Source organism: Heterodontus francisci, chromosome 7 (genome assembly GCF_036365525.1).
Source record: "Heterodontus francisci isolate sHetFra1 chromosome 7, sHetFra1.hap1, whole genome shotgun sequence".
NCBI classification, from domain to species: Eukaryota; Metazoa; Chordata; class Chondrichthyes; order Heterodontiformes; family Heterodontidae; genus Heterodontus; species Heterodontus francisci.
The window spans coordinates 87,869,057-87,896,490 of record NC_090377.1 but is presented as its reverse complement, the minus strand read 5'-3'; the positions used below and the strand labels follow the sequence as shown (position 1 = coordinate 87,896,490).

Sequence of the window (27,434 nt, the reverse complement as noted above, 5' to 3'; positions counted from 1 at the left end):
GGTTTCCTAGCAGATAAGCTGAGGTAAAGGTTAAGGCAGCCGATGTTACGGAGGTGAAAATAGGCGGTCATAGTGATGGTGCAGATATGAGGTAGGAAGCTCACCTCGGGGTAAGATATAACACCAAGGCTGTGAACAGTCTGGCTCAGTATCAGACGGTTGCCAAGGAAAGGGATGGATTGGTTGAAAATGATGGAGATTGTAACGGGAACCAAAGACAATGGCTGTAGTCTTCCCAATATTTTGTTGGAGGAAATTTCTGCTCGTCCAGTACAAGATGTTGGCGAAGCACTCTGACAGTGGAGGGGTCAAAAGAGGTGTACGTGAGGTAGAGCTGGGTGCAGTCAGCAAACATGTGGAAACTGATGCTGTGTCTTTGGATGATGTCATCGAGGGGCAGCATGTAGCAGAGAAATAGGAGGGTGCTGAGGATAGATCTCAGGGGAAACCAGAGGTAATGGTGTGGGAGCAGGAAAAGAAGCCAATGCAGGTGATTCTCTGGCTACGACTGTTTGGATAAGAATGGAACCAGGAGAGTACAGTTTCGCCCTGTCGGACGATGGTGGAGAAGCATTGAAGCAGAATTTCGTGTAATGCGGGTTTGATGCCAGTGATGTCATTTCAGTGCTCAATGCTCCAGCTAACAACTTCCCTTAACCTCCCACCAGCACTAGATAAAGGGATCATCAATTACTTTCAGGTTAGTTGCTGATTGATTTCTAATAGTTGTTGCTGAATTTGTAGAAGTGGTTGGAGATTTTACCATTATTTAAAGTTGCTGAAGTCTGCAGCGAATGGTCTGGCAGGTGCTGAAGGCCTTGGTCCTGACTTCAAGGGTTCTGAACAACATACTTGCTCCCAGATATCGGTACAATAGTTTGAATTCCCCTTGGATTCCATCATGACCGGGAGAATCAGCAGAGGTGACACAGAGCAGGATAAGCTACTGGGAGAGGGAGGAGGAGTAGGAGAAGGCTGTCAGCAGGAGGACATATCTGTCTGTGGTCTTCAAGGAGCAATTCTGCCTCAACCAGAGCAAGGAGCAGTGTGTCAGAGGCTTATAGCTAAGCTTGTGGGGGTGAAGTAAAGCTATGAATGTGAGGTATGAGTCGTGATGATAGAGATTGTTGTTGGGTGAGTGGCTGGGGTGGATGGTGAATTGAGCAGTGTGTGAGGTACATGATGGAGTTGTAAGGATATGGAATGTGAAGATGAATTCACTGACACCAAACACTTGTGAGAGGTCATTAAACTCCTTTTGGCACTGCATCCATGTCCTCGGGGCTAGACTGCTTGCATTGATGGCGACAGCCATCTGCTCTCATTGCCTTCTCAGAGTTTGTTTTGATAACCTCCTGGCCCCCTGTGGCTAGAAGACATCTCTCCTCCTGTCCACTTCTTGCGCTAAGGCCTCTGATACTACCTCTGAGAAAATTGGAGCACGCTCTCTGCTCCGTTGCAGCACGAGTCAGCTTTCTTCCTGCTCAGAATGTCTTCCCCAGCAACTTCCAATACACATTCCAGCCAGGATATAGCACCCCCCCCCCCACTTTAAGAGGTACAGATTGACTTTAGACAGTATAGACTAGCTTTAGAGTGGTTCTAGCCTCGCATGAACTTTGGCCCCAGCTGAGGTGTGCAGGCACATTTAGTGCTGAGCTGCATGCTACTATCACTTGAATTAGCACAAAGTTTGCATAGAATCATAGAATGGTTACAGTAGAGAAGCAGGTTATTCAGTCCGTTGTGTCCGTGCCATCTCTCTGCAAGAGCAATTCAGCTAGTCCCACTTCCCTGCCCTTTCTCCATAGCCTTGAATTTTTTTTCTTTTCAGGTGCTTGTCCAATTCCCTTTTGAATCTGCCTCCATATTCTCAGGCAGGGCATTCCAGATCCTAGCCACTTGCTGCATAAAAAGGTCACCGTTGGTTCTTTTGCCAATCACCATAAATCAGTATCTTTTGCTTCTCAACCCTATCACCAATGGGAACAGTTTCTCTCTATGTACTCTCCCTAGACCCCTCATGACTTTGAACACTTCTAACAAATCTCCTCTCAACCTTCTCTTCTCTAAGGAGAACACCCCCAGCTCCTCCAATCTATCCACGTAACTGAAGTTCCTCATCCCTGGAACCACTCTCGTAAATCTTTTCTGTATCCTCTCTAATCCTTCCGAAAGTGCAGTGCCTAGTATTGGACTTAATACTCTTGTTGAGGCTGAAGCAGTGTATTTTAAAGGTTCATCATAACTTCCTTGCTTTTGTACTCTCTGCTTCTATTTTTACAGCTTTGGATCCTGCATGCCTTTTTAACCGCTTTCTCAACCTGTCCTGCCACTGATTTGTGCACATGTACCCCCAGCTCACTCTGTTACTGCACCCCCTTTAGAATTGTATTTTTTATTTATATTGCCTCTCCTATTCTACCTACCAAAATGTATCACTTCACACCTCTGCAATAAATTACATCTGCCACATGTCCGCCCATTCCATCAGCCTGTCTACATTCTTTTGAAGTCCATCACTATCCTCCTCACAGTTTGCAATACTTCCAAGTTCTGTGTCATCTGTCATTTTTGAAATTGTGCCCTGTACGCTCAAGTCTAGTTAATTAATATATATCGAGAAAAGATGTGGCCCTGAATGCCAATCCCTGGGGAATCCCACTGTATACCTTCCTCCAGTGCGAAAAACAACCATTCACCACAGCTCTCTGTTTCCTACAATCATTCCCCAATACTCTCAGTGTTCAGTGGAAGGGGCATGGATTAATCATGCATTGCAGAGGCTATCAAATGTTTCTCCCTAGATTATTCCAATGGTTATACTTACATAGCACACAGCAGTAAACCTTTGTTGTTGTGGATTTTTATGTTTTTAGTTGCATTGAAACTTGCACCTTGGGAAATTCATATCTTCTGACAGCAATTAACTGTGGATAAAAAGTCACTGTTTTTGACTGCTCAAAATGAAAGATAAAATTTAAAACAGCTCAACTTCTACAGAGAAATAGAGTGAGAATACATGAAGGTTAAAAATAATTTCATTTGAAAAAGATTTTTCATCGGATGGACAGAATTACTTCATCAGATTGATAAGTCACAAATATTAATAAAGTGAAATTTCATGCCGACCAAACATTTCATTTGTTTTAAGGTTAAAAAACTGGGTTTTTTGAAAATTATCAAAAATGTATCGTACACTATTTAGTAGCTGCTTCTGTAAGTCTGCCTACAAATGATAAACACACAGGTGTCATTTTGAACTCCTTCCACTGCAGGTAAAAGGTCAAGGAATTTTTTTTTTTTTTGGTGGGATCACTACAGACCCAGCTAAGGCCTTTCCTATGGTTAACCCCCTTCCCCTCAAGGCTTCAGCTGCCACCCAATATCTGAGCTGTGTGAGTGAGTGAATGTGAGCATTCTCTGCCAGTAGTTAAAGTTGACCCTACAATGTGACAGGAGAGTTTGCATTGCCGTCATATCATTAATACATGAGTGTATCATGTCAGCTAGACTCGTGCAAGTGGTCTAAATTTTCTCAGTGCATATTGGAAAATCAAGATTTTACAATAAGTGGTGACAGCAGACAAGGTATCCCACTGTGTCATAAACTCCGCAGATTCACCCCATCATGTTCTCATTATATGTGATTCTTTTCCTCTCCTAGCTGGTAGTGATTCTGTTTAAATGAACTGAAATCTTATATAAGTTAAATTTTTAACAGCTACAACCCACAGTTACTTTCAGTTGAAATCAGTGAAAAAAATTTTAACTGACAACTCAAAATGAGTTCCAAACTGACACTCCACTGTTGTCAATTCTGAACTAGCCTGGCTGCTTCAATTATCTGTATCCCTTTCTATGATAAGTCATACTTGACATTGTCTGTCCAGCAATCCCTTGATCTCTTGGTCTTCCTCAGCGTCTTGTTCCTTGTACCTCTTGGCTGTGAGAGGTGTTCTCGCTATGGGGAAATGAGTGCACTTTTAGATGATACATTAAAATTGATCAACTATTTCAACAAAAATGAGTGAGTTTCAAATCAATCAGAGTGTTTAGGTCCGTTCAAAATGAGAAATGTTATATAGGTTAGAGGTGGGAGGACTGCATAGCAGGCAAAAACATTTTTCTGATATCCTGCTCAGGACCATTCATCACATGTGTGTGCTATCCAAAGAGAGTCTAATTCTCTCTTGTGACAAAAGTAACTAAAATCTAAAAAGTGCGGTATCTTAAAGGGTTGCGGAGCAAATTGAGTGGAATAATGGGTCTGTCATGCTTTGTTTGAAATTGGAATTGGAAACCTTAGTTGAAGTTTTCAAAATGGATGCTAATGAATTCATGCCATGTAAAGCGAGTAGAAGATTAATAACACATGATCACGACTTGAATCACAAGCAACATTGAAAAAATGCCCTAGAATTCACTGTTCAAATCCAACTCGTAAAATGTTTCAAATCTACAGGAAAAAGAAATTTTCTGTGTAGAAAATTGTGTTAATGATGAATTTTATGCAAAAATAGTTACAGTCTATTGAGAAAGACAAGGGATGAAGAGGGAAACAGGTAGATGAGTGTGCACTTTTATGACTTTGTTTTGTACATTTATTTTTTATGCTTCTCTTTCTTACTTGTATTTCTGCTTTGTTATTCTTACTTCAAAAACTTATATTGCTTTTTGCAAAATCTTTTTTAAAGAAATGCAATGTTAGATTCTCATAAAAATTTGTTTGCTTTGAGTTTCAATATGGGTGCAGGTGACAGAATGATACATTTCAGAGCCATTGCTTTATTTAATTGAAAATTTAACTAGTTCCAAGAAACATGCAAACAAGTGATTTCCAAAAAGGAAAAGCAAAAACAACCAAGCATGCGGTAGAAAAACTATAAACCATGCATGAGAACAACAGCCTGTTTGGCAGCTGTCGGATTCAACAGCTGTGGAACCGATGTGTTTCTGAATGCAACATTTGTATTAAGATAAACAAGCTCTTGGATGGGACATGAAGCAGGTAAAACCAGCACATCTGTTCAAATGTATTGTTTGCATTGTTCACTCACAGTCATAAATTACCCCTATAAGTGATGTATTGTAGCTAAACATAGTAGTGAGAATGAAAGAAGACATGGTTTATGTTTGAAGCAAGGGATACCTTACAAGCCTTTCATGTAAAGAAACAGCCCACATTGCTTCACAAGTAGACACAATGGGCTGGATTTTCCCGGCCCTTTGGGAATGGACTGTGAGGCAGGCAGGGTTGGAATATTGTGATGTTGGAAGAGAAGCCCACGGCTTTATGTTGCAACTGGATATTCTGAAGTCGGCTGGCATGGCAGGGGGGCCTTGTGCTCAAACGCAGTGGGAAGGTAATTAAGGCTGTTAAACAGGAAAATCACTGCAGTTTTACTGGTGTTTTCAGATTTTTCAAAACGTGCGCAGGAACGATGGGGCTTCAGAGCCTCTCCAGGTATAACGTGGCAGTAAGTTTGCGGAAGGTCAGTGCTGGCTTCAGACAGCAGCCATTGTGAATGCTAATGTGGCTTGGCAGGGAGGAGGAACAATGTGGGCATTGACTATGTCAGTCAGGAACGGGGAAAAACTTGCCAGCACTGCAGGAGCATAACAGCAGACTGCCATAGCAGAACTGGCACTTGTGTGGATAAAGCAGGGGTGAGGTGGGGGGAGGGGCTGTGGTGGTAAGAAGCCCTGGAAACTGAGTGCTGCTATCTGCCATGGGCCTCATTCACTCAGCCTACAGGACCATCAGTGAGGAGCAGCATCAGGGAGGCTGAAAGCTACAGGCACAGGCAACAGGACCAACAACCTCAGGACCAACAAGAGCCTGGAGTGGGGGTGGGGGGGGGATACAGGAGTTGGGCACGGGGGCACAAAACCAGCCTCCTGTGCACAGAAGAGGTTACCCTCAAGAGAGTGTCTGCTGTCTGAAGTTCAACTACCTTCAAATATCGGGGCAGCAGTGGCACTGAATGTCTATGCCTCAGGATCATTCCAAGGATCCACTGGAGGTATGTGTGGGATCTCTCAGTCTGCGGCTCATCGCTGCATCAAGATGGTCACCAATGCCATCTTCAAGAGGGCCAGCCAATGCGTATGCTTTCATACCGATCCGGAAAGTCGAGTTGAGAGGACCATAGGGTTCGGAGCCAGTGCTGCGTTTGCCCAGGTGCTGGGTGTCATCGACTGCATGCATGTGACCATCAAGGCTCCGATGGACCAGGCAACAGCCTTCATCAACAGGAAGGGCTTCCACTTGTTCAATGTCCAACTGGTCTGTGACCACTGCAGATGGTTTCTTCGGGGGTGTGCACGGTTCCTGGGAAGCAGCCACAATACCTACATCCTAAGTCCCAGGCGCCAGAGCTTTTCCGGTCCCCTGCATACCTTCAAGGATGGATACTGGGTGACAAGGGCTACCCATTGAAGACACTCTCCAAAAAATGTGTGATCTGGAAAAGCAACCATGATGCACTAACTGAGGTCCCCTCCTCCTTTGGTCATTAGAGCTGTCTGCTCTTTGTCTATGACCTGTGTGATAGAGAAGACTAATTAGAGGGTAATGCACATTGCATCATGCCCTTCAGACTAGAATCACAGAATTGTTACAACACAGAAGGCCATTCAGCCTGTTGTGTCTGTGCCAGCTCTGAAAGAGCAGTTTACCTCGTGCCACTCCCCCACCTTCTCCCTGTAGCCCTGCACATTCTTCCTTTTCAGATAACAATCCAATTCCCTTTTGAATGCTTCAATTGAACTTGCCTCCACCACACTCTCAGGCAGTGCATTCCAGATCTTAAACACTCTCTGCGTGAAAATGTTTTTTCTCATGTCGCCATTGCTTCTTTTGCCAATTACCTTAAATCTGTGCCGTCTTGTTCTCGATCCTTCCGACAATGGGAACAGTTTCTCTCTATCTACTATGTCCAGACCTCACATGATTTTGAATACCTCTATCAAATTTCCTTTCAACCTTTTCTTATCCAAGGAAAACAGTCCCAGCTTCTCCAATCTATCTACGTATGAAGTTTCTCATCCCTGGAACCATCCTCATGAATCTTTTTTGCACTCTCTCCAGTGCCTTCACATTTTTCCTAAAGTGTGGCTCTCAGAGCTGGACACAATACTCCAGTTGAGGCTGAACCAGTGTTCTATACCTTTTTAACATAACTTCCTTGCTTTTGTATGCCCCTATTAATAAAATCTAGGATGCTATAAGCTTTATTCACTGCACTCTCAACCTATCCTGCCACCTTCAATGATTTATGCACATATACACCTAGGTTCCACTGTTCCTGCACCCTGTTTAGAATTGTACCCTTTATTTTATATTGTCTAGCTGGGTTCTTTGTACCAAAATGAATCACTTCTCACTATCTGCATTAAATTTCATCTGCCACTTGTCTGCCCATTCTACCAACCAGTCCATGTCCTTTTGAAGCCTCACAGTTCACAATGCTTCCAAGCTTCGTATCATCCGCAAATTTTGAAATTATGCCCTGTACACCAAGGTCTAGGTCATTAATATACATCAGGAAGAGCAAGGGTCCTAACACTGACCCTTGGGAAACTCCACTACAAACCTTCCTCCAGTCTGAAAAGCATCCATTAACCACCACCATTCTGTTTCCTGTCACTCTGCCAATTTTGTATCCATGTTGCTACTGTCCCTTTTATTCCATGAGCTATAACTTTGCTCACAAGTCTATTGTGTGGCACTGTATCAAATGCCCTTTGAAAGTCCATGTCCGCCACATCAACAGCATTACCCTCATCAATCCTCTCTCTTACTTCATCAAAAAACTCGAGCAAGTTAGTTAAACATGATTTGTTCTTAACAAATTCATGCTGGCTTTCCTTAATTAACCCACATTTGTCCATGTGACTATTAATTTTGTCCCAAATTATTCTTTCTAGAAGTTTCCCCACCACCAAATTTAAACTGACTGGTCTGTAGTTGCTGGGCTTATCCTTACCTCTTTTTTGGAACAAGGGTGTAACATTTGCAATTCTCCAGTCCTGTCACACTACCCCTGAACGTAAGGAAGACTGAAAAATTATGACCAGTGCCTCCACAATTTCCAGTCTCACTTCCCTCAATATCCTTGGATGCATCTGATCTGGTCCTGGTGACTTATCAACTTTAAGTTTAGATAGCCTATCCAATACCTCCTCCTTATCAATTTTAAACCCTTCAAGTGTCTGAATTACCTCCTCTTTCACCATGACCTGTGCAGCATCTTCTTCCTTGATAAAAACAGATGCAAACTATTTATTTAATACCTCAGCCATGCCCCATGTCTCCATGCGTAAATCCCCTTTTTGGTCCCTAATCCATCCCACTCCTTTTATTACCTTTTTACTATTTATATGCCGATAGAAGACTTTGGGATTCCCTTTTATGTTAGCTGCCAGTCCCTTTTCATACTCTTTGCTTCTCTTACTTGCTTTTTCACTTTCTCTCTGAACCTTCTATATTCAGCCAGGTTCTCTTTCTTCATACAAGAAGCTCTGAATTTGTTTTCCCCACCTTTATGTTTCGTAGGAATATACCTTGACTGTTCCTGAGCTATCTCTTCTGTAAAGGGAGTCCATTATTCAGTTTACATTTTGCCTGCTAACCTTTGATTCCAATTTATCTGGGTCAGATCTATTCTTACGCCACTGAAGTTGGCTTTCCCCCAGTTAATTATTCTTACTGTGGATTGTTCTTTGTCCTTTTCCACAGCTAACCGAAGCCTTATGATACAATGATCACTGTCCACTAAAATTTCCCCTACTGACACTTGATCCACTTGGCTCACTTCATTCCCAAGAACCAGCTCTAGCAGTTCTCATTGGACTGGAAACATACTGCTGTAAACATTTTTCCTGAACACACTCTAGGAACTCTTGCCCTCTCTGCCCCTTACACCACTACTTTCCCAGTCTATATTCAGATAATTGAAGTCCCCCATTATAACTACTCTATAATTCTTGCACCTCTCTAATTTCCTTACAAATTTGTTCCTTTACATCTTTCTCAGTAGTTGGTGGCCTATAGACTACTCCAAGCAATGTAATTACTCCTTTTTTATTCCTTAGCTGTAGCCAAATAGATTCTGTCCTTAACCCTCTGGGACATCCCCTCTCTCCACTGCTCCAATGTTTTCCTTAATCAATACTGCCATGCCTCCCCTTTCCTTCCTTTCCTATCTTTCCTGAACACCTTGTATCCAGGAATATTTAATACCCAGTCTTGCCCTTCTTTGAGCCAGGTCTCTCTTATAGCCACAACATCATATTTCCACATGGTAATCTGCACCTGTAACTCACCAATCTTATTTACCACACTGCACATTCACATACATGCATAGCAACTCTAATTTAGACTTTATTACTTTCTCCCTTAGTCTGAACCCACTCTGAGGGCCGGATCTTGTTCTCCTCCCCACATCGGGTTCCATGGCGGAGGTGGGGCCAGAAAATTGGAGCGGTAGCGGCACACCACAGAACCCAATGCTGGGATTGCCGGTCCCAATCTTTCCGGCATAGAGGAAGCACCGTGGCAGCCCTTCCGCCGCTCTGCGATGGGACCCAAGTTTGCATATTTAAATTACATCTTTGCATTAATTAAATTGTAATCTCCAGCGATCTTACCTTCAGTTTTCAATCTTCAGTGTGACTTGTGGCACTCACGCGCCTTCACTTTCCCGTCCAGGGAAAGCTAGCGCCACCGAGGTGGGGAAGGGGTCAACTCTGCACTGTGTATTGTATGGGAGCGGTGGTGGGGGGAAGGGGTCAACTTTAAAATGATAAATTTCTTTTGAATTGTGCACTGCAGCAATGCTACTGGTTGCTGCTAAGGTTTTATTGCACACCTATTGCTGAAACAAATCGCTGTAACTTTATTCAATCAAATGATCAGTGGCTGACTACATACTGAATGTTACAGGAATGATTCTTGCAAAGTGAATTAGTAACTAGGCCTGCATTGGAGGGCTTTCTTTAAATAAATGGAAACTTTGAAGCTCAGTGGAAAAATGGGTTTGGCTCGTTATTTTTCAATGGTTCTGTAATGCCTATTGGGAAAGCAGTGATTGAAAAAAATATTCCTTTTCTTTTGATCCTGTTTTATATATAATCAATCATAAAGGGCATTTTGGGAAAACTCATGACACCTTAAACAGCCTTCCCTGGGCCAGACCGATTTCAGCAGCACCACAATGTAAGGGCTGGCAGCCTTTCAAAAATGGTGCCGGCACGTGCTCCTTCATCAGGTGACGCTGTGAACAACGTCACCAATGCCACCCCCGCCACATGACTGGGGCGGGCGGCCGCCATTCACATGCTAAGTGGCCACTGGACACAAGATCACTGTGGCATGGTGGCGCGGGGACCATACATGGTGGCCACCATTTTCTGCACCTGCCACCGCACTCGGTGACTGGAGAACGAGATCCTGCCCCGAGTGTGGAGCTGCATGTGAGCAGTGGTGGACACATGAGCACTATGCCTCGTGTTTGCCATGTTTCTTGGGCCCATCCATTCACTCTCTCATGTCTCCACTCCTCTCTCACCATTGGCAATATAACAGCCCCCATGCTGGCCTCCACGTTTGAGCTCCTCCTCCTCCATCAGGGTCCAGATGGTGATGAAATGGACCCCACTGCCAGTCTTAGCCCTTGCTTTGGCATTGTGCACAGTCTTCTCCTGCAAGCACATAAATGACCTTTGCTGGTCGCCCGACAAAGACAAGAACAACGCCTGTGCTGGTGGCAGCCTGACTATCCATTGATGGAGCTACAGCATGTGGCCACTCAGAGGTGGCAGTGCAGGAATCTACTCTGATGGACTGGGACCATTCACCGAGATGGTGCCATGCCTATGACTGGCAATGCTGCTGCTTGGCCCTATTGCCACTGACTGGGTTGGCATTCCTTTTTTAACCAATCTCACCCTCATGCGGAGCCACTTTAAGCCCCTAAGGAGAGCAATGAGTGATACACTCACCTTGGTGGATGGCATGAGGTCATTAACCTGCTTGTGGCACTGCAGCCAGGTTCAAGGGATGACCTCATGGCTGCTGACTTCCTCTGCAACCTTCATCCAGTCTGCTTCATCAGGTGGGTTGGTCACCTCCTCCTATCCCAGGGGAGGAGGACCTCCTGCCTTGCCTGAGCAGCCTGGAGGAGAACCTGCAGAGAGGCATAGCTAAACCGTGGGGCCACCTGAGATCTTCCTTCTGCCATTCCTTCACAAGCCGCCTTCCTCAGGCCGTCAGTAGGTACAGTGTTTTTGGAAGGATTGATTTCAGAGAGTGCTGACAGCCGTTTCAATATAGGACCGCACATCAGCGGCATGACCTCACGCTGCCTCTGCCGCCTGACTGAATGCTCCTCCATTTCCCGTCAGTTAATTGGCCAGCCACCACAGAATTGCTTTCCCCCACATGATCCCCGCCTGATGCAGCAGCAGCTCCCGCTTGTGGTCCTGGTGGCGGGACCTCGGGCCTTGCTGCAAAATTCAGCCTAAGGAAATAAATGCAAAGCCAGAAAGGAGAGGTTGAAATGCATGAGTGAAAGCTTAATTTTTGAGAAACTGTTTAAAGGTGACAAGATGGAAATGTTTAGGAAGGGCATTCTAGAAAGAAGGGACAGAGCCATACAGCTGGAGAAGATTGCACAGATTGGTTGGGATGAAGCCTTTTATGGAAGAGGACGAGGATTTTAAATTGAATGGTTTTTCACATATATAATTGCATTAGAGAGTGAATGTTGTCAATGTTAAGATACATTTTTTTAATGGATCTTTCATAAAATAGTACAACTTCTTCAGTCACGCAAGAATTGCACTTAGTGCAGACAAAATGTAAAATTGAGCTGAATTGTATTTTAAATTGTTACAGAGACCTAAATGGAGGGTTTGTGTTTTCATGGGTATTTCTTTGATATTTGCTTATTTTAAATAATTGGTTTTGACTCGAGTTGTTAAAGCTTTAGGCCATGGGAAATTCTTGACTTTCCTGCTGGTACTCCAGTACAATTCCTCCAAGGTTTTCCTATATTTTCATCAATCAGCAAGGTCAGATTCACAAGACATTAGCTCTCAAATGCACAGACTGACCAAAAAAAAATAGTTTTACACATGCATGGCTGACATTCTCAAGAGAAAAGTCTGAGAAAGTCTGTCAAGAAGAATATCTACGAATCAATGACGAAATTTATCAAATATTACTGGGTGGGTTTGAACACATCATCATGTTTTTCAGGAGCAAACTTCATGGAGCACACTTCATTTGACACATGTCCTGCAAGCTTATACTTAATGTTTGGCCAGGCTTCAGCAGTTACTTCATAAAATTGTTTTTAACACAGAGAAATGTTGGAGCTGCTGGAACAAGGAGGAGATTGGTATGGGAATGAGCAGCTATTAAATCTGTTATCCGTAATGGTGTACAGTGGGAAGGAGGGGTATGTCATTAAACTATCCCTGCCATTCAGGATCCTTGTATTGGGATAGTAATGTTCATTCTGAAAACAAGAGTTAGCTGTTTAATCGGCAGCTCTACTCCTGAACAGGGGAAGAGTTGAAGGTTGAGCTCCCCACCATTTCCTGCGGACACAAGGAACAAAAGAAAGGATAAGCACTTGTTTAAGGTCAATTCCAACAATGGCTGCTGAGTGTGGCAGGGAGGAAGCAAGTCTCTTTTAAGAGGAAAGCTGGCTCAGGCTTAAATAGGTGGTCATATTTCAGGCAGAAAGACTGTCCAAAAAAAGTGAATGCTTTTTTAGCCCAAACAAGGAGTTAGTATGGCATGGATTATTACTTTCCTTGTTTGCAAGGGGGAAAGAACTTAGTGAGATATTACTCTGCAGCGTTATTTACTGACAGTAAAGGCTGTTTAATGATTCATATCTGCCCTCATCTTACTAATGTATTTATCAGTCCACCATTTGTGTGAGGGTGCACGAGGCTCAGGATAGCCAGTTCATATAATAAGATAAAATCAATATGCTGCAGATGCTGGACATCTGAAATAAAAACAAGAAATGCTGGAAATACTCAACAGGTCTGGCAGCATCTGTGGAGAGAGAAGCAGAGTTAACATTTCAGGTCAGTGACCTTTCATCAGAACACCAGTTTATTTTGTGGTGTCCTTTATTTTTGCATCATGGCCAAAAGGACACTGTATTGGTCAGTAATTTCAGAGGGAGGATAAAGTCTGGGACTGGTGGTGAATGGGGAATTGGATTGCGTTTACTGGCATCACAGTCAGATGAGGCACTCTCGGACATCCTGTCCAGAAAAGGGCTGTGTTGGTTGTCTCCTCTGTTCCTCTTCCTCCTCCTCTTCCTCCTTTTTTGACTTCTTTGTCCTCCTCCCCCTCAGCTGGTTGACATATATGTGGTGGCAAGGACTGTGCCTCATGATGCTGAGACTGTGCAACATGCAGCAGACCACCATGAATCTTGATAGCTGATCTGCCAAGTATTGTAGGACTCCTCCAGTGCGGTCCGGGCAGCAGAAGTGTTATTTCAGCATTCCAATGGTCTGTGGTATCACATTTATTATGGCAGCATGGCTTTCATTGTATGTGTGCTGCACGCATGTGTGGATTGAGCATCAGAGTCATTAATCATGGCATCAAAGATAGTCCTTGTTGCCTTCACAGCCAGTAGCAATGCTGTCATTGTCCTACTCTGAGGTTGCAGTTGTGGTTGCAGCAGGCTTCAATGAGGGTACCCTTTCTGAAGTGTGGGCATCTCACACACTGTTCCTTGTTGAGGTTCAGGTAGGAGAATTGCTCCCTGAACAGCCTGGGTGGATATGGCCTCCTGCTGAGAGCCCTTCACTCCCTCCACCCCTTCTCTCTCCCAGCAGCGTGCCTTGCTCTGTGACATCTATGCTTATTCTCTCTGTCATGTTGTAGTCGAAGGGAAGTGCATATTACTGCGCCCACGTGCAGAATCCTTGACGTCAAGACAAAAAGCCTTCAGCACATGCCATACAACTCCCTGTGGACATCAGCAAGTTTAAAGAACTCTAGAAACCACCAAACACTTTACAGTTATAATCAGTAGAAATCAATCAGCAACTGACTTGAAAGTAGTTGATAATCCCTTTAAATATTGCTCGTTTGGGATTCTTCCTGCTGCTGAACACAAGTTCAGCTGTGTGATGTTAGGAGAGAGCACTGCTTGGAGTGTTGGGCTCCAAAATGGAAGTGCTAATTGATGTCATGATGTAGTTACTCTGCATATTTCCGGTGGATGCTCCCTACGCCTGCACACTAATGTCTTTACCAATTGGTGCCTAGTGTGGTTTGCACGAGAATGGTGCACGTGCACCCTGGTATGCCATTTTGAAGCCAAAGCATAGGGCTGGATTTAATCATGGCGACAGGGCTCCCAGCACCAGGTCGACAAGGCAAGGGGTGCTCCACCCTCACTTTTTGGAGCTTCCCCAGCATGATTCAACCACACTCAAGCACTTAAGTGCCTGGTGCCAGGATCTCCTCCCTTAAAGGGCCGGCAGCTCAGTAACATTGGTAGCGCCACCAAGAGCGGTGGCCACTGCCAGTACAACAGGAGGCCTGTGAGCAGGCCCAGTGCTGGAGCCTGGGACAAGAGGTAAGTGTGGCGGGGTTGCCGGGGCCAGTCCAGCAACCCTTGGAAATGGTTGGGAGGATGGGAGTTGAGGGTGGGGTGGAGGGTGGTGTTACCACAGGGTTGGCCTTTGCCACCGGGTCCCTCCACAGGCCATAGATTGCCCACAAAGGAGGCCACCCCCCCCCCCCCCACCCCTCCAGCAGCCCGCAGGGAGGTCGTTTCGTTTTACTGGATGACTTCTCCGCATGGCGGATGCTCCCCCCGCCGCTAGTTTAATTCCAGCAGTGGCAAGTAGAGGCCATTAATTGGCCACTTAAGGGCCACAATTGGCCTCTGGGTGGGAAGGCCACCTTTGGCCTTTCCTGACCCCGACTTAATCGCGGTACGACAGGCCCTCCACCTTCCATCGCAATTCAGCCCATACTGGCAAATAAAACAGGTATTAAGGAGCTTTGCAGCTAAGGGTTCCTGCAGCTAAAGGCCATTACTAAACAAGGTTTGTGGCTCATTTCCTAGGTCAATAACCTAAAGGTTACTTGAATCTCAAAACAAGGACTAACACTTTCAATTGTATAAGGGTATGGGATTCAGACATGACAGAAATCGAAGATACAAGATTTGAAATAATCTAGGTAATGAATTAGAAACGTCCGCAAACCATAAAATAGAGACAATGACCCTTTAATATTTCACAAAACTATAGCCCTCCATTTATGACATTGTTAACAATAATAGGACAAGAAAATGACATATTTAAGAAAACCAAGCTTTCCATTGTATTAACTCATATATTTCATTAGAAAAGATTGGTTCAGAGTTGTCCCTAGAAAGCATCCCTTCTCCTAATTAGAATATGAATATCAGAACAGAATGATATCCATACTCATGATTCTATCCTGCTTAACTGTGTCCCCTATATTAATTTATACTGCATAAGCAAATCTCCACAAGCTCCAGCTTTGTTAAGATTACAGTGTTATAGATGATAGTGTTATCTCCAAGTTTGTTTACGAACAAGTTTCTTAATTTCAATCTTGTTTATTGTCATGTGAATATGGCCTCATTACATCTAGATTCTAGACTGAAGGGAGATCATCAACAATACATATTCATAAGTCTCTGGCACAGAAAATGGAATGTTGGTGTTTATTGCAAGGGGAATAGAATATTAAAAGTAGGGAAGTTTTGCTACAGCTGTACAGGGCCTTAGTGAAACCACATCTGGAGTACTGCGTACAGTTACTTAAGAAAGGATAAAATTGCATTAGAAGCAGTTCAGACAAGGTTCAGTCGACTGATTCCTGGGGTGAAGGGGTTATCTTATGAAGCAATGTTGAACAGGTTGGGCCTATACCGATTGGAGTTTAGAAAAATGAGAATTGGTCTTATTGAAACATGTAAGATCCTGAGGGGACTTGACAAAGTGGATGCTGGAAGCATGTTTCCACTTATGAGCAAGACTAGAACTAGGGTACTCTGTTTAAAAATAAGGTGTCTCCCATTTAAGGTGGAGATGAAGAGAATTTTTTTCTCTCAGAGGGTCACTTCCACAGGGAGCAGTAGAAACTGGGTCATTGAAGGCTGAGTTAAACAGATTCTTGATAGGCAAGGGAGTCAAGTGTTATGGAGGGGCAGACAGGAAAGTGGTGTTGAGGCCACATTTAGATCACCCATTATCTTATCAAATGGCAGAGCAGGCTTGAGGGGCCGAATGGGCTACTCCTGCTCCTAATTCGTATGTTTGTTTGTATGTATGTTCATATGACTTGTGCATGTGTCTTTCATTATTATATGTTCTGTAATTATTCCAAATGACTTTTGAGTAACTGGAAATATTCATGCCTGCAAGACTCAGAACTGAACTTCCCCAGTTGTCTTTTTCTGTATAATTGAGGCAAGATTTCCTCAGTGTTCTGGGGATAGTAAAATTTTAACGCATTCTTTATAAAGATGTTTTTGATTTTACAACATTGAGCAGATAGTCCAAAAATCTTCTCCCCATTGCCTTTATAATTGCAATCTGTAAGAACTATGTGAATGCAATCCAGTGAACTGCTGGAATAATACCAAAAACAATAATAAGGGGCACTTTGTTGCAGCAGCAGTGTGGTATTAGCGGCTATATTGAGCTATCCCTGAAATTCTACAGCTTGTCCAATGTTTGTAAACTCTGTCTCAATGATAATCTCACTGTTGGCATGAGACAGTGCCAAGGACACTATTTTGAGTGGGCACCACAGGGATATATGTTTTATAACATTTTGTCTCTGGTCCACTTGCACTACTCACCATTCCCAAGCTGTATTGGTGGATAGGCAATCTGCATCTAGGCCTCTGTTCATGCCACTCCTGAGCCAGTATGATCCATCTTTTAATTATCCCTTCCTTCCTTTTCGAAGCATCAAGCCTTTCCTTGATGCATTCCCTTCGTTACAGCAGAAATGAAGAGCTCATTCTCATGACCTACCATTCTGTGGTATCACACATGAAGCAGTTACACCAAATGAAACAGCAATGTAATTTTCTATAATCCCACATAAAAAAAAACTGTTAAATAACAAAGAATGCCCTACTTTGATAATTAGCCCAAAAACTTCAGGACAAAAATGGCCTCATTGCAAAATACTCTGCGCTTACCACATCATTCACTTAATTCTGCTTAATTCACTTATATTTTTCGGTCAGTTATCACAAAGGAACAATTTGTGTAACTGGGTTTTTTTTTATTAAGGTTTAAGTTCCTCTTCCTTGACTATTTTATTAATAGAAGCAAAAGGCACCAAATAATTTCTATTCATTTATAAAACATTCTTCCAATGTAATGTGATTAGTGCTGTACTTATTAGAAAGTGGTAACAAGCCAAAGCTAATCTTAATATAACATACAAACAAGCTTAAACTGCTTAATCGGCTTGGGCTTCACAACTACAACAGCAGCTTATATTTATATAATGCCTTTAGCATAATAAAACATCCCAAGGCGCTTCACAGGAGTATTATAAAACAAACTATGAAACATGAGCCACATAAGGAGATAATCACAAGCTTGGTCAAAGAGTTTTTAGGAGTGTCTTAAAGGAGGAAGGTGCGGTAGAGAGGCGTAGAGGTGTAGGGAGGCTATTTCAGAGTTTAGGGCCTAGGCAACTGAAGACACAGCCACCAATCGTGGAGCAGTTAAAATCAGGGATGCTCAAGATTCCAGGATTAGAGGAGCACAGCCATCTTGGAGGGGTACGGCGCTGCAGGATATCACAGAGACAGAGAGGGGCGAGGCCATGGAGAGATTTGAAAACAAGGATGAGAATTTTTAAATCAAGAATTTGCTTGACTGGGAGCCAATGTGGGTCAGTGAGCACAGGGGTGATAGGGGAATGGGCTTGGTGCAAGTTAAGACACGGGCAGCAGTTTTGGGTGACCTCAAGTATATGGAGGGTAGATGGTAACTCTCAACCCGAAACCAAAATATTGCAGCTGCTGGAAATCTGAAATAAAAATAGAAAATGCTGGAAATACTCAGCAGGTATGGCTGCATCTGTGGAGAAAGAAACATAGTTAATGGGCCGAACTTTGTGCAGCCAGAAGGGATCCCGACACCAGGCCAGAAAGGTGAAGAGAACCCCCACCTCAGTTGTTTTTGGGGACACCCAGCTGCATGCTATAGCGCACAGTAAATTTACTGCCCGGCGCCAGGGTCCCTATCCCTATAGCAATGGAAGGTCCCGCCTCCAAGAACTGACAGCCAATCAGAGGTCCAGCAGCCCAGCAGCGCAGTAGGGTCACCGGGAGTGGTGACCACTGCTGGCACTGCAGGAGGCTGGAATCAGGAGCACATGGAGCACTGGAGAGGAGATAAGTGGGGGTGGGCTTGCTGGAGCCAGTCAAGCAGGCCCCAGCAAGGGTTTGTTGAGGGTGGGCAGGTGACTGTTGGCTTGGGGTGGCCATTGTCACTGGGGGCCCTCCATGGGCCACAGATTGCCCAAGAAGGAGGGCCCCACTGCACTAAGCCTACAGGGAGGCCCCTGGTGTTACAGGGTGGCCTCCCCAAGTGCTGGTGCTCCCATCAACTGCTCGCACAATTGCAGTGATAGCAGGATGAGGCCCTTAAGTGACCACTAATTGGCCACTTAAGGGCCTCAATTAGCCTCTGGGCTGGAAGGCCATCCTTGACCTTCCCCGCCCCTGATTAATTGAATGGCATCACGAAGGTGACAGGCAGTCCACCCCAGCCTGCTCTCACAATTTTGTGGATCCCCATGCCACCTTGCCTATCTCGAGACGGCTGACAAAATTCAGCCCAAAGTTTCAGGTCTGTGACCTTTCATTAGAATTGAGAAAAGTTAGAAATGTAATCGGTTTTGAGCAAGTGAAAGGGGGGAGGGTTGGAAGAACAAAAGGGTGGGTCTGTGATAGGGTGTAGGGAAAGATCCATGGCAAACCACTGGACAATGTGGATCACCTCTCATAACTTGGGAACCTCCTCTCAGCAAAGGCAGACATCGACGATGAAACTCAGCATCACCTCCAGTATGCCAGTGCAGCCTTTGGTCATCTGAGGCAAAGAGTGTTTGACGACAAAGACCTCAAACCTGGTACCAAGCTCATGGTCTACAGGGCCGCAGTGTTACCTGCCATCCTGTATGCATCAGAAACATGGACACTGTACAGCAGACATCTCAAAGCCTTGGAGAGATATCACCAGCGGTGCCTCCACAAGATCCTGCAAATTCAGTGGCAGGACAGGCGACTCCAATATCAGTGTCCTCTCTCAGGCCAACACCCCTAGTATCGAGTCATTGATCACAGCTAGTCAGTTATGTTGGGCAGGCCACATCACCGCATGCCTGACACAAGACTCCCAAAACAAGATTTCTATTCCGAGCTCCATCACGGCAAGAGGCTACCGTGGGGCAGGGAAACGCTACAAGGATGTCCTTAAAGTCTCCCTGAAAAAATGTGATATATCCACTGATTCGTGGGAATCTCTTGCCCGAGACCACCCAAAATGGAGAAGAAGCATCCGTGAAGGTGCCAACCAGTTCGAACAATGTTGACATGCCCAGGCAGCGACCAAGTGCAAACAGCAGAAGGAGTGTTCGGAAATTCGAGCATCCCATTCACTCACCTCACCAAACACCACCTGCCCCACCTGTGGCAGAATGTGCAGATATTGGACTATTCAGTCATCTAAGGACCCACAACCCCGGAGTGGAAGAAAGGCATCTTTGTTCCCGAGGGACTGCCCAAGAAGAAGAAGAAGAAGAAGTAGGGCAGGACAGATTAAATGACAAAAGGTTTCATGGTACAAAGCCAAAGGGAGCGGTAATGGGAAAAGTAAAGAAACAAAAGATGTGTCTAGGTGAGGTGTGAATGGCAGGAGAGCAGCTATCCAAATGGGCAGTGAAAGAATTAAGAAATAAACAAGAGAAAAAACCGAACCAGCAAAAAAAAAACACAAAACAGAAGAGGAACTTAATCTCAGACTGTTGCCAGAGAGAGGAATGGAGTTGGTAGCGTAGAAATGGAGTTGGACCAGGGACCAAATACAATGGCTTAAAGATCATTTGACAGTCTTTCAAAAATGGGATATTTGAGTAGAGAGAATTTCATGTTCATGATCACTGGAAGGAATGAAGATCCAAGAATCAGGGCTGCAGTATCATTGCCCTACTTCTGACCCAGCCTTCCTTTGAGCATCGCATCCCTACTGGGAGCATGGGATCACTGAATTTACCCTGGTCTGAACAATATTGCAAGCCAGAAACAAAGGTCATACCTATAAGGAACTGAAATTCAGACTTTAGATTCAGGAACACTTTCGCTAGCTTCTCAATGGAAAATTTGTAATGAAATGTCTTATCCTTCATACTTCTAATGGCTTACAGTTCAGTCTATCAACAGTTTGAGGTGTTATCAGCATCTGGCACAGCAGTATTTCAAAATTCATTGCAACCCAGCATATTAAAAAAAATCTGAATTGGAATATATCAATTATTGTAAAGAACTTGTACTAAATCATGTCATAGCACATCCCAAAATGACCTATGGTCAACAATGCAGTGCTCCTTCAGCATTGAACTAAGGTTATGTGCTCTGGTCCTAGAATGGGGAGGAGGGAATAAAGCTGAACCCACAAACTACTAATTCAGAGGCAGGAATGCTGCAAATGCAAAAAGGCAAAGAAAAAAATCTGTGAATAACGCATTTCCTTAAGAAGTCTAATGAAGAGCATCATTTGTTTACAGCAGACTTGCTTGGGAAGTGGATTGTCTCACGGTGCATCAGTTACACATTATGGAGTACTTTCTGATGTTTATGATCATAGTCCTGCTTAAAAATATGCTATTAATCCTCTGTGGTTCACAAGATATTTTTAAAAATAGTGTCCGATTTGGGAATCCTGTGTAAAATAAGCACATGCAACTATAAATGCTTCAAATTTTCTTATTTGGATGTGCAAAATGTCTTTGGCAAGCAGCCAGCATATGTGTATGTATTTATAATGTAACCAATAAAAGTGCTTTTTTACATTAAGGAAGAAAGGGTCACTGGCAAATGGGTGCATACATTGCAGGCTTGGTCATAAAGAACTGTGGCCGTTGTGGTTTATGCGGTGGATTTTATACGATGTAAAGTTTAATGTTCATGGGTATTTGGGATTGGGCTTTGGAAAGACAAAAACAGATGAGTTTGCAACAGGGGACAATAACTATTAGATTACCAGACTAACAGTCATTGGTTGAATCCATACTATTCTGCTGTACTACCCAAGCCATCAAGAAAAATTAATTCCAAAATAACTAAATTTGACACTAATCTACCACGAGAATGTATGGCACGCTGTGCTGCTATGTTGGGATTTTCTGAGAGTGTATTTATATCAGCTTGAGAACAATAGCTGTGTATGGGTTCCTGTCAGCAGTAATGTGTTTATATAGCCTCCTCCTGTTGAATCCTTACATGCATATACACCTGACTGTAAAACTTAAAAATTATAAAGAGTGCAGATGTGAATGCCTAAATTCTCAAGACATTTTAAATTCTTCATGAGTTTAAAAAACACCCTGAGATCCAAAGGAGCAACTTTAAAATCCTGATTGACTCTGCCATAGGGCCATTACACTCCATCAAGTGTTAAGCTCGAGTGGTGTAAGATTGCCTCGTCCAAGGGGTTTTGCACTGTTCCTATCTGGAGTCAGATCAGGAAACCTGGAGCTTTACTGTCAATTTTGTATTGCTGTGAAGCAGAAATCCCTTCACACCATAAATTGCAGTATAAATGTATCCATAAATAGATAAGTGGCAGCAAGCTCAAAGTGACCTGAGTTCAAAAATTATTTAGGTACTTTTGAAGTTTAACTTGCAATTCAGAGCTCATGGTTCTTGCATGGGCATCATGATATTAAGTAGGAACAATGTAGTATTGCTGTGATATATGATATTAAACAGGCAAGATGCTGAATCCCTATGATATATGATATTAAACAGGCAAAATGTAGAATCCTTATGATATATGATATCAAGCAGGAAAAGTGTACAATCCCTATTCTGAGATGAGTGTTATTTTAATGTGTTCCAGTTGCTGTTTGTCACTCAGGCTATTTTTTCTATCACTTTTACAGGCTGTCATATTCAATAGTGAACTATTCTGGACAATGTCTTCGATGGAAGGAAACCTGATGGTTCACATTTTGTTCTTTCTTTCCATTTCAAAGGTAGGCCTTAAAAATTCCTGCAGATAAACCAATTTGCTAATATATTCAAGCCTCTTTTGGCCTTTCGCATTTGAACTTCATCAGTTCTACTAGGGTACACACCATGTAAATCTAGCCAGTGTTATCATGCATGTGATATGATAGATGTGCATAATTTGTACAGATTGTGTACATTGCTTGTATTGGTGATGTACATTATTTATATGCCAGTTTTACTGTGATATACAAAGAGCCCTAGCACCTCCGTCACCAGCACTGTTTAAGCTGTCCGCAAATATCAACATCTTTGTTATAATGGACTTATAGCTTCATACATACCTATTCAGGAAAGGTCACCCAGTATTCCAGTCAAATGATCATATTTGAGTCAGTGCATGCTGTATATCTGAAGTAATGAACCATGGCACAACATTCCTGTGCAATTTCCTCAGTTTTGCATAGTAACCTCTACAAAACATTTTTTGTCTCTTGAAGACAGAAATGCTGATGGGGAGGGTAGGGGTTTGGTGTGGATGGGGGGTGGTGATGAGTGGTGACCGTCTGGTGTCTAAAAGGGCAAACTAATAAGCTAATTTCTTGGCACTCACGGGAATTCTGCTCAAGCTCTCAAAACAATGAAAATTATTGAGCATAAATGAAGTTTTGCTGAGAAGGAGATGCATGCTAGCTTGATGGAAGTACAATTTAACTTCGTCTCACCTCCCCAGGTCTGTACACATATGTCTAGAACGATATATTTGTTTTGCAGCTGTTTGCAGAAGGCGTGATTGATAACAGCACAACCAGTGCACCGGTGGAATTGTACCATGAACTCGGCTTCACCAGGCAAAAAATAATGACTGCACAGTATGAATGTTACCAAAATATTATGCAGGCTCCTGTGCACAAAGAAAATGGTAAAGGAAGAAGTGACTATTTTGCATACAATGCTAATGTGTCAGCGATTGCTTTTACATTCAGAGTTCTGCCCCACTGCCAGCAGCATTTCTACTCAACCGTTGCTCAATTGACACTACTCAATTTTACATTAGCCATAAAGAAATTAATTTATTGCTGATAAATTTAAAGTGGCTAGTTTGCATTATGTTCAACATTGCAGGATGAGCATGGTTGAGGAGGTAATAATATAGCAGGCCATTTCTACTATATAGTTAGCATCAATATGAAGTGCTTTCAGATATGTTATGTAACTCATCAGTGAAGCTGCCCAAGTCAGATCCAGGGAACAGGTGTGAGGTCAGCTTAGGGAGGTAGTCTCACATAGCTTAGGCTTTACAGCAGCGGTTGTACAGTTATCATTGGTGGAAAGCAAACCTTTTAACCTTCATTTTTATTTTTAGTAAGGAGCCATTAAAACTTCAACTGGCATAAGGATGCCACTGAATGGAGCACTGCCCATGCTTGCACAGACCTCTGATTTCCTTGATTGGAGACTGACAGAGAAGCCGACAGTACAGCTCAGACATTGGTCTCAAACTGGTAGCTGTTATGTAGTAATGTCTTTTATGCATCGCTCAGTTCTGGTTACTGTAGCTTCCAAAGGCTGTAAAAAGTGTGTGCAAGTCTGTGCAGTGGTGGATTCAAGTGTGCAGGGTGTCCCCTTTATATTGGATTGTTGGTCTAAATGCTAAATCTGTTTTGGCAGAAGTCATGGTGGAGGTGTGAGGATGATTAGCACTCTGACAGTGCTCTTCCAAAGACTCTACCTGAGAATTCCTAGGAGCTGCTCCCCTTTCACTGACCTAGCTTCAACAAAATCATGTCAGAAACCCCGTTTATCAATGTAAACAAGATTTCCACTGTACTTCTGGTGAACTTACGGTGGTGAAGAAATTACTTCCCCTCCCCCCTGCCCAGGCCCACCAAATTCACGTAACATCCTGCCTTGGACATGTTTTCCTGTTACTTTATTGTCCTGGAGCTCCCTACCTAACAGCACTGCCACATGGACTGCAGCAGTTCAAGAAGAAGGCTCACCACCAAGGGCAACTAGGGATGGGCAGTAAATGCTGGCCTTGCTCCTGATACCCATATCCCAAATATGAATAATTAAAAAAAAACTTGTTTTTAAGAATTCAAAAAATGCACCTAAATATTAATTTTATTGGTCAGCTGTAAATAAATAGAATTACAATCGCCAAGGTTTCAACTTCAGCTGAGTCAGCTCACACAATCATATTTGGGAATAACAAAATAAACAAGACAATGGGTCGTAGATAACTGGAATTCCACCATTCCCACCACAAAATGAGACAATTGGAGCTTCTTGTGAGATAAGGGTATCAAAGAATATGGAGCTTAAGTTGCTAAATGGTGCTGATCAACTGTGATCTAATTGAATGGCAGAGCAGGCTCAAGGGGCTAAATGGCCTACTCCTGTTCCTATGTTCTTACAATAGGGAAGCAAACTGAAAATGCTGGAATACAGAATAGGTCAGTTAACATCTATAAAGAGAAAAGACATGCGATGATGTTTTGGTTATGAATTCTTCATCAGAAAAATTGTTTTTTTTATCTTTCAAAAGATAAGTACAATTTATTCTTTCAAATATTAATTAAATATTAAAACATTTGTTATTTTATTGAATAGGCAATTTATATTTTCGTCCATTGTCTTTACTCGGTGTTTTATTGGCATTAATGATATTGGTAATAATTAGAGAACTACAGGGAGCACACATAATTTGAATGAGGTTATCTTTGAGTTTTTTGCTGTTGTCTTTGGCTACTCATTGGTCTGTGATTGTGCTGGGCCTCTTGTCAACAAATTTAACAAAAGGACTTTTGCGCCCAGTTGTAGTTTGCCTGACACATTGATCACGGAAAATGGGACTCTGCCCCCAACCTTTAGAAACCTAAAACACATTTTGAAAATCAGTTTATTTACACATAAAAAATCATGCCAGCATTCTGTGGTTAACATGAAGATGTTTATTAAGTATGCTGTTTAGAATTACTAGTGGCAGTTAGAATAATGGCAAAGACATGTTGTGCATTACCTTAACTTGATGTACCTTGACGAAGTAGTGCAAGGGCACTTAATTCTCAAATTGTGGAAAATATGTTGGAATCATATAATCATATAGCACAGAAGGAGGCCATTCAGTCCATCGTGCCAGGTTTTTAAAAGAGATATCCAATTCATCACGCTTCCCTGCTTTTTCCCCAGAGGCCTGCAAATTTTTCCTTTTCAAATATTTATCAGATTTCCCTTTGAAATTTACTATTGAATCTTCTTCCGCCAGCCTTTCAGGTAGTGCATTCCAGATCATAACATTTTGTCACACAAAAACATTTCTCCTTGTTTCCCATCTAGTTATTTTGATATACATCTTAAATCTGTGTCCTCTGTTTACCAATCTGCCTGCCAGTGGAAACAATTTCTCTTTATTTCCTCTTATGAGGGATTTTGATAGAGTAAACATTTTGCAAACAATTTTTGGGGAATTAAAACAACCAGGAAAGCCATGAGTAATTTTGTCATAATAAGATCTCAATGCGACATACAACAACACATCATAGGATAAATTCTGTGAGTTTCCACACAGCCACCAAACCTCACAAAAAATGTCCTCATCTTTGTTAAGGGGAGTTTAATGAAGTACATGAGGGAAAAAGTAATAGAAGGATGTGTTGATAGGGCGAGATGAAGTAAGGTGGGACGAAGCTCATGCAGGGCATAAAAATCAGCACAGACTGGATGAATGACCTGCTTCTGTGTTAACTTCTATGTAATTCTCTGTAAAATAACAAACATTGCCCAGACACATTGTCATGAAGATAGTGTTTTTGTTAAAAAAAAGAGGATGGAATTATACTTGTCACAGTACTACAGTTGAGAAAAAGTTGCAGCAAATAATCTCTATGGATTACAGGCATATTTTCTAGTATTTATTACAGCATTTTAAACATTCCTTACTTTCATCAGAGACAGGCACTGTCTGTAACAGGACCTGGGATGGGTGGCTGTGCTGGGAAGATACTCCTCCAGGGACAGTGGCTGTGCAGCACTGCCCAGACTATTTCCAAGATTTCGATCCATCAGGTATGGGCATTATTGCTTTGTCATTCTTTGCTGCAGTTATCATGACTCAAACTTTAAACAATCTGCAGGCTCAAAGACTCTTCACCTCTGCTAGTCTCAGCTGATATCGGCTACAGCTGCACCTTATATTTCCCTTTTTAACTTATCCCTAGAGCATGGCAAGCATGAACATAGGAAATTTGCAGCTGCAACATATTGGCCCTGATTTAAATATATTTAAATTAGTGGGTGGATAACGGAAAGGGCCAGATCCAATCCAAGTGGCTCAATTTTGAGTTGTCAAGCTGGTGGAAATGGCTTTTGCCCTAATTTGCTGGAGTTGTTCCGATCGTATGCTGGAAAAATGTCATAAAACAGTGTAACAGAATTTGGGACCCATGCGGTGGCCTCCTGTGTGCTTACAGGACTCACCATTTATTAGTCTGATGCCTTTCTGACATGAGAGGATGCTTTGCCTTACAGTATCGACAAATGTCTCCGGCACACTTTAGCGAAGTGATCTTTTCAGGATCTCATTGCTCCCTGCATGTTTTGCCAAATTTGAAGACTCTATAGCTGCATTGCTACCCTGAATTTTACTCAACCCCTGATTTTCTGATGTAGCAAACATTGCATGAGCAATTGTGTCATGGAGTTAGGGCTGCGCTGAATTTTGCAATATTAGGCCCAGCCTGTCATTCTCTTAGACTGTCTTGCACGTGGGAAACTCAGAGCAGGAGTCAAGCTAACAGGCTGACTGGCCTGCAGTCACAAAATTTTGCAAACCAAACTCAAATCAGGATGTTTATAGTTTCCCCAACTATCGCCACCCTGGTTGTTTCTTCCACTTGGAGAACACTTGGTCATAGTCATAGCACACCTAACCTGAGTAAACTTGTATCTTTGTGGCAAGTGAACACTCATTTAATGTACTAAAATAAAAGCAAAATACTGCAGATGCTGGAAATCTGAAACAAAAACAAGAAATGCTGGATTCACTCAGCAGGTCTGGCAGCATCTGTGGAAAGAGAAGCAGAGTTAACGTTTCGGGTCAGTGACCCTTCTTCGGACCCGAAACGTTAACTCTGCTTC

General features: G+C 42.9%; 1 protein-coding gene across 1 annotated transcript in view; it reads left to right on the top strand.

The window, feature by feature from the left end:
- Positions 1–27,434, top strand: part of calcrlb (calcitonin receptor-like b) — an 81,145-nt gene that overhangs the window by 27,114 nt on the left and 26,597 nt on the right. The window contains exons 2-4 of the mRNA XM_068035587.1: positions 22,226–22,318; positions 23,067–23,214; positions 26,247–26,363. Of these exons, the coding sequence (XP_067891688.1) occupies positions 22,259–22,318; positions 23,067–23,214; positions 26,247–26,363 (325 nt within the window). The 5' untranslated portion in view covers positions 22,226–22,258. The remainder of the gene's footprint in view (positions 1–22,225; positions 22,319–23,066; positions 23,215–26,246; positions 26,364–27,434) is intronic.